The sequence below is a fragment of the Ochotona princeps genome, chromosome 20 (assembly GCF_030435755.1).
Source record: "Ochotona princeps isolate mOchPri1 chromosome 20, mOchPri1.hap1, whole genome shotgun sequence".
Classification (NCBI taxonomy): Eukaryota; Metazoa; Chordata; class Mammalia; order Lagomorpha; family Ochotonidae; genus Ochotona; species Ochotona princeps.
Window position 1 is genome coordinate 8,088,715 of NC_080851.1, and position 12,743 is coordinate 8,101,457.

Below are 12,743 nucleotides of genomic sequence, written 5' to 3' on the forward strand. Positions count from 1 at the left end.
TCCATGTCTTTTTTTTCCCCATGGGAGAAAACTTTAAAAGTGGTTGATTTTTAGAGATTCTGTCCATCTGCGACTACCCTGTGCTCTGGCCATACACACTCACACACACACAAACACACACACACAGATTTTTAGCTTTCAGGAACCATACGGATTTTCCCAATGACTAAATGGGTTCAATTAAATCAGAAAAGCATAAGCTTCAGTGTGATTTCTGAATTGCCAGCCTCAAGCGAGTCTTCTCTCCAGGGTTTTCAGGAGAGGTCTGGCCATGCTGCCACTGCTCCTCCAGGAAAGCAGCCTGTGGTCTCCCTGGTTCCTTCATCTTGCTGCTTAGGTTGTGGATTCAACTGTATCCCAGATCCCTCCAGAAGACCCTAGGATTCAACCCCAGGAAGGCCTTGTGCTTTCCCCTGCTTCTGCCACATTGTCCTGCATTTAAGCCACTGTAAAGTGGAGTTTGCTACCTGAAGTCAAAGTGAATCCTTTCTGGACTTGGCGTCCTTGTCATGACACTGTGTAAGGCTGTTCGAATAGAACAGACTGCAATAATTCTTCCCTTTAAAATCTTGTAAAGGGTGATGTGCAATTCATATAAAATTGGATTTCCATTGCCACTTAACTATACTTGTTTTTTTGCCTTGATATTTCACTGGATATTTTGTATCTGCTTAGGGAATATGGTTTTCTTTATAACTGTGCAACTGATATTTACTGAACTGTGTAATCTACAAGATGTCATTGTCAAATTATATGCCAGGTTTTCATATCATTCTCATAGACCTGCCTTATAAAGATTTAAAAATAAAATGTACTGCGGTTTTAACTTCTTTGGAGAAAAATGGATTTTTTTTCCCAGTTGTGGAGTAATAGTTGCAGTGCTTGTTGGAAGCCATCTCACACATTTCTGTTTCCTGTTTCCTTTCACCAGCACCAAGAAAGCAATACAAGTGATGATGACGGGCTGGGGGTGGGGGAGGGTGTGTCTAATAAGGTGATGTTCTTCAAATTATTTCACAACATACACTTATGAAGCATCTTTACATAAAGGTTCACACACAAATTCAAGCTCTTCTGCAGGCTTCCTGATAGCACAGGAACTTTGAACAGCTTCTAGGGGCTAGTGTCTAGTGTTGTGGGAGCTTCAGTGGATACCAGAGACTGATGAATCATGGCTGATTGTGACAGAAGTTGGGTTATTATCACTGACATCCATGCGGCCATGCCCCTCCCTTCACGGCCTCTACCCCTTGTCTTGCTTCAGGACTGGTGGCCTGCAGCTGCGCATTCACCCTAGAGCAGGGTCCCTGTGACTGCTGCCAGCACCAGCACACTGCTGCCTGGTACGGAGTCCTGGGTGTTGCACCTTGCATTGGATCTCGGAGTCCCTGTCTTCCCTTGCCTCTGCCAGGCAGTCCCAGAGTGCTGACATCTTGAAAGCAGAATTGTTGCTGATATGCAGACTAATCGGTTAAATCAGAAGTGCCTGCAAGCAACCAGTGACCTTTCAGTGCAAGTGTGGTGCAGGTGTGGCATGTACGTCTAATGAAGTCTGGCATTAGGATTCAATTGGCTTGAACCCAGGAGATGCAGCCTAACACAGGAGTAGATGAATTCTCTTCCCTTCCTTTCCCCCAAATGAGTTGTTCATAAATCCTCCTTAAATGCCCCATTCCTTAATCTCATATGGGTGCAGTTCCTATCCCAAATGCTCCATTTCTCATTCAACTCTCCACTTGTGGTCTGGGAAAGAGGTAGAGGATGACCCAAAGCCTTGGGACCCTGCACCCTCATGGGAAACCTGGAAAAAGCTCCTGGCTCCTAGCTTCAGATTAGCTTAGCTCTACCTGTTGCAACCATATGGGGAGTGAACCAGTGGACAGAAGATCTTTCTCTGTCCTTCTCTCCATAAGTCTGATTTGTCTTTCCAATACAAATAAAAAATTTTTTAAATATTTTTAAAAAATTAATCAATTTTCTTTGACAGTCAACCTGACAGGTTATTTTTAGAAAACAAGTTATTTACTTGAAAGGCAGAACAACAGAGAGCAGAGACAGTGAGAGATTTTCCAAATGGCTGCAACAGCCAAGGTTGGGTCAAACTGAAGCCAGGAGCCAGGAGCACCTTCCCAGGAGCATTAGCAGGAAGCCAAGTGAAGCAGCTGGGACCACAAGTGGATTTCAAAATGGCACTCCGATATAGGACACTGAAAACACAGCCTGCGGGGTCACAAGACCAGCCCTGACCTGAAAGATATTTAAAGACACTGAAGTAGATTAAACTCTAGCTTTATATGAATTTCTAGTGATACAAAATTTCCCTAAAGGTAACCTACTAAGGCAATAATTACATCTCATATGTGCTATAAAATTTTTCTAACTTACTCTGACTCAGAAAGCAGTTAACACTTGTTTGAACATTTCAAACATCTGGTATTAATTTAAAGATTGCCAAACTTCACATGTAACCTCAAATATTTATTAGGAATAGCCTTAATTCATGTTCATAAATAATTACAGTTCTACTGAACATTGCTGGAGTATAAGCAAGAGAAAATCTTTTGAAAGAAGCAAAAAAATAGGAATCACATTATTTCTTAATATTGCATTCCTTTACTTCGAAATGTATTTAGCTTTCCTTATTACTTTTTAACATAAATTTTGTATATATGTTAACATGAAAATTTCTAGTTTATTTTTAAATCTACAATGACTTCTAAGAAATTACAGTCTGACTCACAAGAATTGTTCCACAGAATCGTCAAATTGAGACATTTCTTTTTCTTTTTCTTTTTTTTTTTTTTCTTTTTTTGCTTCAGTTTGTTTCTCCTTGTTACTCTACTATTCACATATCAATTACTGGAAAAGAATTGCCATTTCAGTAGTCACTTGACCGTTTCGACCCTTTGTATTTTGGTGCCATAAAAAAGGAATCAGTGCGTAATGATTAAAGTTAAATCCACACAAGTAACTTAAACAACTAACATTTTTTAAAATCTTAGACTTGATTTGGTTACCAAGAAGAAAAGCAGGTAAGTCTAAGATTCACATCATTAGGCAAACAAAGAATGTGGAAAATTCACAACTGGAATCGCTAGTAAAAACTAGTTTTATGGAGACTGATAAAGTTCCTTTTAAACAACAATGCACACAGACACACCACATACACACACACACACCCCACACACACACATCACACACACACCACCCCCACACACCACACACACACATCACACACACACCACCCCCCACACACCACACACACACATCACACACACACCACCCCCCACACACCACACACACACATCACACACACACACACACCACCCCCCACACCACACACACACATCACACACACCACCCCCCACACACCACACACACACATCACACACACACCACCCCCCCACACACCACACACACACACATCACACACACACACACCACCCCCACACACACACATCACATCACACACACACACACTGCTGCAGCGTCTGCAGCCTGGATGTGTGTACGGGTCACCTGGAGATCTTGTTGAAATGGGGACTGCAGCTTGAGGCAGTCTGCATCCCTGGGCAGCCCCGGTGCCAACGGGCAGTACAATGACCCCACCTTGAGTGGCAAGGACCTAGTGTTGACCTAACTCTGAGTGATATGTAAAGTTAAATTGGGCTTCAAATAAAGTAAAAATGTGTTATAGCCCTTGGAGTCTTTTTTTTTTTTTTTAGATTTATTTATTTTTATTTGAAATTGCTGATTTACAGAGAGGAGAGAAAGAGACATCCTCCATCGACTCCCCAAGTGTGTCTATACTAGACATGTGCCATCTTTTTTCCCTCTCATTCCTGAAACAATGCAGTGTAACACTGTTGACGTAACATTTATTCTGCATTAGGTCTATGAGCAATCTAGATGACCTAAGGAAGACTGCAGATGTGCAGCAGCTGTGTGTAAATACTAACCGTTCTGCATTGAGGATCTCAGCTTCTGCAGACGTTGCCTGTCCTCCAGACAAAGTGGAATGAAGCCACTCCCTCGCAGATGTCAAGTGCCAACCCCATCACATAATGCAGAAGTAACACAGGGGACACTTAGCACCTCTGTAACACAACAAGACAGTCTGTCAAGTCTGATTCTGGGATAGTTGAGGATGTCTGTCTGGATGACCTGTCAGTGGTTAAAGAAACTGCAGTTCAAGTTCTACTCATGTCAGGTTGCCATTGAACCTCAGTTCACTGAGGAAGAAAGTTCAGGGGGTTTTTAGTGCTGGGGTGTGGTGGTGAGGGAACATTCCTGAAAACTGTGTTCAAAAAGCACAGGAAACAGGTATTGTGGACAGAATAAATATGTAGGTCTGTACACAGTGGGTGAAGGTAAATACCCTGTTGATCATTAGTCAGACTTCAGTCACCCGGGGGAGGCTTCCAGGGTCAGCAGGTTTGTGGGCCCTCGCAGCGTCAGCCTGTGATGCGGAGACACCCAAGTTAGCGGGTCTCCTAGGCAAGCTCTGCTCGAAGGGCGTGGCAGGTGTTTTGCAGAGATGAACTTATACATGGAAAGTCTCTGCCTCTTCCCTTTCTAGCTCTGCCTTTCAAGTAGATTTTTAAACAATTAAAGAGTTTTTGTAACTGTAAAGATAAAAATTAGGGAGTGGGGGTGGTGCTATAACATAGTGGCTAAACTCTTCACATTGTGTGTGCTGGGATCCCATGTGGGTGCCAGTTCATATCCTGGCTGCTCCACTTCCTTTCCAGCTTCCAGCTTGTGGTCTGGAAAAGCAGTCAAGGACAGCTCAAAGGCTGCACCCACATGGGGGACCTGGCAGAAACTCCTGGCTCCTGGCTTCGGATCGGCTCAGCTCTGGCCGTTGCAGTCAATTGGCAAGTGAACCAGCAGATGAAAGATCTTTCTCTCTGTCTATATCTCCTTTTGTCTGTATATTGCCTTTCCCATAAATAAGTAAATAATAAATAAATAAATGGGGCAGGGAAGGAATGTGGAAACCTATCTAGGGAGACGCACGAAGGATATGCACGAAGGTCAGCAGTGCGCAATGCTACAGGACGGAAGAGTGTTCACAGGCTGACCGGGCTGTTTGTGCTCTCAGGACTGTTTCTGCCGACTCAGCACCACGCAGCTGGAAAAACAGGGGGCAGAAAGGGGCACTGGGCATGCTCGGTCATCTCTCAGAGGACTGTGCTTTCTTTGGCGATGGTTTTCAGCAGGTGCTGCCAAGGCCCTCCTGTCCCTACGTCTATTCTAGGGCTTAAAATGTCATCGGTGTTTGGGTTGGGAGGAGCCTTAGAAATCACCGACCCACCTATCCATTTTATGAATTAGAGTCCCTGAGAAGGGAGTGATATTTACGTGACTGGAGTCTGTTACGTGCTCTTTCGGAATTTACCAATTGCACAGATGTAAACACAAAAAGTTACATTCAAATCTTGGGGCAAAAATGGAAAGGGTAGGAGGATCCTAAGAATCTGTCAAGGCCACGGTGGTTAGAGCCAAGTTAAATGTTTTACCATCATTCTGGGTCTAAAGATGGAACAGTAAAGAGAAGGAAGAGCCCCAGTGTGGTCAACACTGGGCCTTTACTGTGCAGCGCACCACCTGACACCATCAGGCCCCTCAACAATCCAGTCTGACTCATGACAGAAGTTGAGATTCAACTCAAACTCGCCCTCAATCCACCCACTGGCCACAGCCTTCTATTCGGTTCTTGGGCTGACCCTCCTACAGTTCAGGAGAAGGGGGAAACACCAGGGACATCATCTCACTGGCCAGGCAATGCAGAAGAAACCCCTCAAGGTTCCACTCAGCCAAGCCTGTTTCCAGCCAGGCCTGGCCCTAAACACCAGCACCAGAAACATGCTCGGTGCCGCAGGTACCACTCCTTTGTTCCCGTTGTCTTCCCTGCTTCCAACACCCCTGCAAATCCTGCCATCCAGAGACTGCAGGTAGAGATTAGCCTTTGGAGTAGTTTGGCTCTCCGGCTCTCCGTAGCAGTCGCCGCCTCTGACCCCGCCCCTAGCAACGCGCCAGCGTGTGTTAGCAACCGGCTGGCCAGCTGGCGTCGCGGGACCGGGGTGGGCGGCTGCGGCGCTGGACGGGTAGCTCCCCAGTGGCGGAGGCTGCCGCCAGAGCCAACTCTAGTTGCTCTCAGACTGTCTTCTCTTTTCGGTATTGTAGGGGTGGGGAGAACTTCTAAGGGTCTCGCAGCTGCCTGCCCAGCGAAGAACAGGAGGACCTGTGCCCTCATCCTGTACCCACCTGATATGGCTACTCTCGAGGCCCCTTCGATGGCCGAGCCTCAGGGATACGACGGCAGCAAAAGGACCAGCAGCTTCCGCCAGACCCCAGTGGCCAGGCTGGTGACGGTGGACGAGGAGGCGCAGGTAAGGGCGGGTGTCAGGGGAGGCAGGGCACGGGGTCGAAGGCCGGGGGGCGGGTGTGGAGACGGGACGAGCCCGAGGGGGCGAGGGGCGCGTGTGGAGACGGGGCGAGCCCGAGGGAGCGAGGGGCGCGTGTGGAGACGGGGCGAGCCCGAGGGGGCGAGGGGCGCTTGTGGAGACGGGGCGAGCCGGAGGGGGCGAGGGGCGCGTGTGGAGACGGGGCGAGCCGGAGGGGGCGAGGGGCGCTTGTGGAGACGGGGCGAGCCCGAGGGGGCGAGGGACGTGTGTGGAGATGGGGCGAGCCCGAGGGGGCGAGGGGCGCGTGTGGAGACGGGGCGAGCCCGAGGGGGCGAGGGGCGCGTGTGGAGACGAGGCGAGCTAGAAGGGGCGAGGGGCGCGTGTGGAGACTGGGCGAGCCAGAAGGGGCGAGATGAGGGCGCATGTGGAGACGGGGCGAGCCCGAGGAGGAGAGGATGAGGGCGAACTGGAGAGACTTGGGAGAGAGAGAGTGGATGCATTCCGACCGTGCTGGCGTTGGCTTCTGTAATTCTTCCAGTCGAGAAATATCCGTTTAGAGAGTACACCCCACCACACACACACACACACACACACACACACACACACACACACGTGTTCCGGGCCCGGGGTGTTTCCAGATCCCAAACCCTTTATTTCCCAGGAGGGTTTGCCACCCTGCTCCACCCCATCCCCACCCTCCATTCACCTCAGGGCTCCAAAGGGTGTCCCGGGAGCCCTGAATTCTATAGAGGAACTAGGTCCTGCCTCCCACTAATGAGCTGGGACCCCCAGGAATCCCTGCGGAGGCTTGGCGAGTCCCGGTCTGGCGTCAGGAGCACCTAGAGCTGCTGCGAACTGCGCCTAACCCCAAGCCCTGGGGCATTTCCCGGAGGGCCGCGGGCTGGGGAGCCGGGCTGAGCCCCATCCCTCCTCCAGTCCCTCCGTCCCTCCCCGAGCAGAGAAGAGCTGGTGTTAAGCCCGGGACGGGGCTCAACAGGCGACCTCTCTCCTCTCCCGGGGCAGGACTGGGAAGATGCCCAGCATTATGGATCTGCCCCCAGATACCGGGAAGGTGAGCTGAGGCAGCCCGTGACCCTCGGATTGCCTGCCCTTTCCACTTTAGTTGCTATTATTGTTATTATTATTTAAGGAAAAAGGAGATATGCTTTTAACAAGCCACAGCATACCAAAGAAAGCGCAGTACGTCTATTTAGTATATGTATACCAGGATTTTTTTTTAAGTTCTTGGAAAATGGAATTATGTTGGTGTAGAAATTTTTTAAATCCACACTTGTGCATATGTTTTTCTCTCTTTGCTCTCCTTTTTGTCTTTTTTTCTGAAGATTTATTTATTTTTGTTTGAAAAGCAGAGTTATGGAGAGGACAAAGAGATTCTTCTGTCTGCTGTTTCACTCCGCTAATGACCACGAAGGCCGGAGCTGAGCTGAACTGGCCTGAAGCCAGGAGTCAGGAGCCTCTTCAGGGCCCCAACACGTCGGTGCAGAGTCCCAAGCACTTGGGCCATCCTCTGCTGCTTTCCCAGGCCATGAGCAGGGAACTGGATAGGAAGTGAAGCTGCCAGGATACAAGCAGTTACCCATGTGGAATCCCAACACTGCAAGACAGGGTGCACTCACTCCGAAGTAGAGGATTAGCCTGCTGAGCCACCGTGCGAGCCCATTGGTTTCACCTTTTTCCTTTTTTTTTTTTTTAATCTATCCTTTTCTCTCATCACTACCTTTCCTTCCAGGATCCTGGTTTCTCTTCCAGGAAGAAATTAATCCTGTCTGTGGCTTGTTAATAACTATTTCTAACAGTATTGAAATGTTCTAAAGGATAAAAATGTTTTAGAGGTGAAAGAAATCTTGGTGGTGGCTCAGCCTTCTTGTTCTGAGTGTGTCCTGTCCAGCCATCCCACCCTGGCACCCTTCCCCCACGTCTGCTTGAGAAGCAGCTCATCCTGGCAGCCAGAAGTGAGTGTGGACGCCACTCAGTTCCTTACAGCAGCTCCAGGGCTTACGAGCCACGGGCCTAAAAGCAGGTATTTTACCTTCTGTCAAATGGACAGAAGCTTTGTGGACCAAATGCTTCTGGAAGCTCTAGCTTCTTGGATAAAGGTGGCCATGGCTGCTGCTGTATCACAACAATAACTGTGGATTTCAAAAAAACGTTTACACCAAAATAAACTTATCTTTCATGCAACTTCTCCGTGAGCTTTCTGAAGCCCCTTCCCCCATAAACCCTAATAGGCTTATGTCCTTCCCAGAACTCCTTCCGCTATTAGCTTCTTCTGGCTTTTTCTAGCTTAGGAAGGTTTCCATGAAGCTGCAGCCCCGCTGGTGTCCTGGCCTCTTGTCAAGGGGACCAGGCCTTGACATTTGCCCTAGCCAGCACGTTCTCTTAACCTCCTTCAAGACTTCACTGCAGTGTTAGCCCTCTCTCCGAGTCCTGCAGGGACTGCTGGAGAGATGACCTTACTCCACAGCACCCCAGCACCTCCCACCCCCTTGATTTTTTTTAGTATATCATCATCTTGTCCTGAACCTACGGCTACCTCATTTTGTCTCCCCAAAGTCTAGCTGTTTGTCACAGGAGGAGGAGATGGTGTAGGTTTTAATCACTGTCCTAGCCTAGCCCACAAGGGACACTCAATACATATTTGTGGAATGAATGTGTATTTGTGACTAGTTGACCTCATTTACCACAAATCTTCCATTGCCACTGAAGTCTGTTTCAGAAACCTCTGCTGCAAAGCTATGTCCTGCCCAGCTCTAGCCTCTTGCTTTAGCAGACCCGGAGGGTGAAAGGCGAGATCACTTGTGTAGTCGCTCAAGCTGGGAAAGCATCCTTACCTTGCTCCTCTTCCTACTGTGCTCATCAGTCATTCAGCCTCACCAGTTCTACCTCTTTGATGATTTAACTCCAGTTGCTGTTGCCTGTTCCAGCTGCCAGAATCTTAGGAGAGCTCCAGAGTTACAAACTAAACTCCTTCCTCCAGTCCAGTCCCATCTGGTTCAGTTTCCGCCGAGCAGACAAAATGATGGTTCTGTTACTAATATTTTTTGGGTTGAATCTTGCGGCGAAAAAGGCCACACTAATGAGAGCACAGACCGGCAGCTGCCTGCTGTCTGTTGCTGTGGGCAGAGACTCAGGGAGGCAGGGAAGCTCTACAGCGGGAAAAGGTGAGGGGGACATCTTCTGATCTGCTCTCAGTGGAGGTGGTTGCCATGGGAAAGCTGGAGGTGAGCAGGATAGAAGCAGGGCATCCTATGAGATTGACTTGGGAATCATAATTATCACACATTTTGTTGGCTTCTTCTGCCAACAAAATTTCTCTTTGTTTCTGTGTTTTGTGTTTGATTTCTCTTGTCCTGAGTTAGAAGCAGGGCAGGCAACAGATGAGGAAGCTGACAATCATTTACCAAAGCCTAGACATGTCTGGACCAATTGCTGTGGGACTGTGGCTTCATTTCCCAGGCTGATTGCTGCTGAGGTTGTAGCCCAGAGCAGTTTTAGCATTTATAATCTGGCTGCCATCCAGGTACATATTCAGTCACTCAGAACCCTTCAGTGGCTTTCTAAGAGTCTTGGTGTCACATGTAAGGCCTTCTTTAAAATCCTGCTGCAGACTGATGCCCCTGAACTAAAAAGACAGTGTGTTCCTGTGCCTGCACCATTCCTGAAGCATCTAACCTGCTAATAAATATTTGTGGAAGTAGGAAATGGCTAAGGAATGAGGCTGGGGGTGGGGGAGCAGCACCAGGGGAGGGGACCAAGAAAGAAATCTTCAAAAATACACCAAGCAGGAAAAACAAAGAGTAACGCGAACTGGTAAGTGAGGTGTTCAAGAGGTTTCTATGCTTTAGTCTTCACTGCTCTCTGTGTCTTCTAGAAGTTATCCCTGCTCCTCTGGGAGGGAAATCCAGCAACACACACAGAGATTGAAGAGAAAGCCCTGTGATGATTTTCTTTTCAATATGTTGACTAACCCTCCAAGCAAACACTGCAGAAAATCCAAAACTATAAACCCACAGTACCTATATACTCATATATGTGGAATCCTTGAAATGTGTATAACCAAAGCAGTTTTTGGAGATTGACTCATGTATCATCACAAGTCCTCAAACTTGGGAAGGTAGCACCTCTGGTTTTGCTTATCACCCACAGATAAATGTCACAAAATGGCTTCTTCTTGGTTGCGTTTTCCAAGCTTTCGTTGAGCAGTTAACAATTCTGCTATGACAGATCCAGTGTTGGGTGTGGAAATGCCAGAAAACGAGTTTGGGTTTGGTTTTGGTTTTGGTCTTTATGTAAACTGCAGGGTGCAGCGTGGTGGGGGGTAGTCATGTGAGCCCTTTCAGAGCAAGGTGACTGGAGTGGGAATTAAAGCCAGTGTAGACACGGATGCCGTGTGGGCATGGAGGAGAGACTTTGTTTCTAGCATTTTTTATCCCTTGGGGAAGTGACACCAGGGCTTCATCTTGAAGGACCTATGAGAACGAACTAAGGAGGAGGCTAAGATTATAACGAAGTGACAACAGAGAGGCCAGAGTGAGGCAAAAGTAGTGAGGCAGACAGCTTGTGTTCAGATCAGATGTTTATTTGACCATAAAGGAAGACGTTAAAGGATGCAGGAGTGGATGCTAGAGGGACAGCAGGAAACCTGTGCAACTGTGACAGATGACACCTGACTAACCAGGAAGGGAAGGTGACTCGAGAAAAGATGAAAAGTTGAGATGTAAAACCTTAAAGGTTCCTGTTTTCTGATGTGGATCATCTAAGCACTGCTAGTACTCGCTGAGAAGGAAGGAGCACCTCATTCAACAAGAGGCTTTCCACCTGTTAGAGTTGCTGTGGGTCTCCACATGCAAACTTAGTGTACCATGCATGCACATACCTGACAATTCAGGGCTAATGAAATCGTAAGACATTAAAATTATAAGACAACTCTAGAATTCAGTGGTATCATTCTCCAAAATTATTTTTTTTAAGATGTGCCTTTATTTAAGAGGCAGAGTAACACAGAGTGAAGGAAATACAGAGGTCTTCCAACTGCTGGTTTACTCCCCAAATGGTCACAGTGGCTAAAGCTGAACTGATCCAAAGCCAGCAGGCCAGGAGCTTCCTTTGGTCTCCCACATGGGCCCCATTTTATCCAAAGTTGTTTGCTCCTGTAAGATCTCATTAGTTGGGCTGACATTGTCTCAGCAGGCTAAGTTTTCGTCTGTAGCACTGGCGTCACATGGGCAACAGTTTGAATACGGGCTGCTGCGTTTCCCATCCAGGCCCCTTTGGGTGTCTGGGAAAGCAGTGTAGGATATCCGAAGTCCGTGGGCTCCAGCATCACGTGGGAGACCGGGGAGAAGCTCCTGGCTCCTGACTTCAGCTTGACTCAGCTCTGGCCATTGCAGCCATTTGGGCAGTGAGCCAGCAGAAAGTAAATAGCTTTCTCTGTGTCTCTCCTTCCTGCTTTGTAACTGTGCCTTTTGAATAGCTAAAATAAATATTTTCTAAAAATCTCATCTGCTTTTTTTTATTCTTGCTCTCATTGTCATAAGATATTTTCAAGTTACAAAGGGGAAAATATGCTATAAAAGCAGTGTGTTTGCTGTGCTTTTTTTATCCTTGTGATGTAGAATAGTAGGATTTGTGTGTTTTCCAGGGTGTTTTCAAGCCTGTGGACCTTAAGCGTGTCATCCGACTCCTCAAAGAAACTGATGCAGTGAGTAGGCTACATCACTTGCAAAGTTTTATTTCCCTGAATGGTGACCAATGATGCTTGGTTCAAACAGTACACTGAACATATTTTTCTTAAATGCTTTCTTAAGTTTTATTTGAAAGGTGTATGTGTATAGACACACACAAATACATACACACTCACAGAGAGATCCACCTTCTATCCACTGGTTCAGTTCCCAGATAGCTGGAATGGCCATGGGTGGGCGGAGCTGAAACCTGGAGCCAGGAACTTCTTCCCAGTTTCCACGTGGGTGCCCAAATGCTTGGGCCTTCCTCCACTGCTTTTCCCAGACCTCCAGCGAGCTGGATGAGAAGTTGAGCAGGCAGAACACACTGGCAGCTGTATGGGATGCCAGCATTGGAGGTGTGGCTTTGTCTACTACACCTCAAAACATATCTGAAGAGCTGGAAAATGTGATCCTGGAGTCAGATCAATGCCATTGCTCTTTATCTGTGTGTTTTGAATAAGTTATTACAGTGACTTGGCTTATGCTGTTTGTTCTGTAAAAGGAGGATACTAGTACTGTTTTCCTAATATTAGAGTCATTGTGAAGTTGAATGAAGAATTATGTGCACAGTGCCTGTCTGCTGCAT

The 12,743-nt window shown here is 47.4% G+C and overlaps 1 protein-coding gene across 1 annotated transcript in view; it reads left to right on the forward strand.

The window, feature by feature from the left end:
- The first annotated feature begins 6,213 nt into the window (after positions 1 to 6,213).
- CFAP69 (cilia and flagella associated protein 69) overlaps positions 6,214 to 12,743 on the forward strand; it is a 45,211-nt gene continuing 38,681 nt past the window's right edge. Inside the window, exons 1-2 of the mRNA XM_004582511.4 lie at positions 6,214 to 6,395; positions 12,073 to 12,132. Coding sequence (XP_004582568.2) covers positions 6,276 to 6,395; positions 12,073 to 12,132 — 180 coding nt within the window. The 5' untranslated portion in view covers positions 6,214 to 6,275. The remainder of the gene's footprint in view (positions 6,396 to 12,072; positions 12,133 to 12,743) is intronic.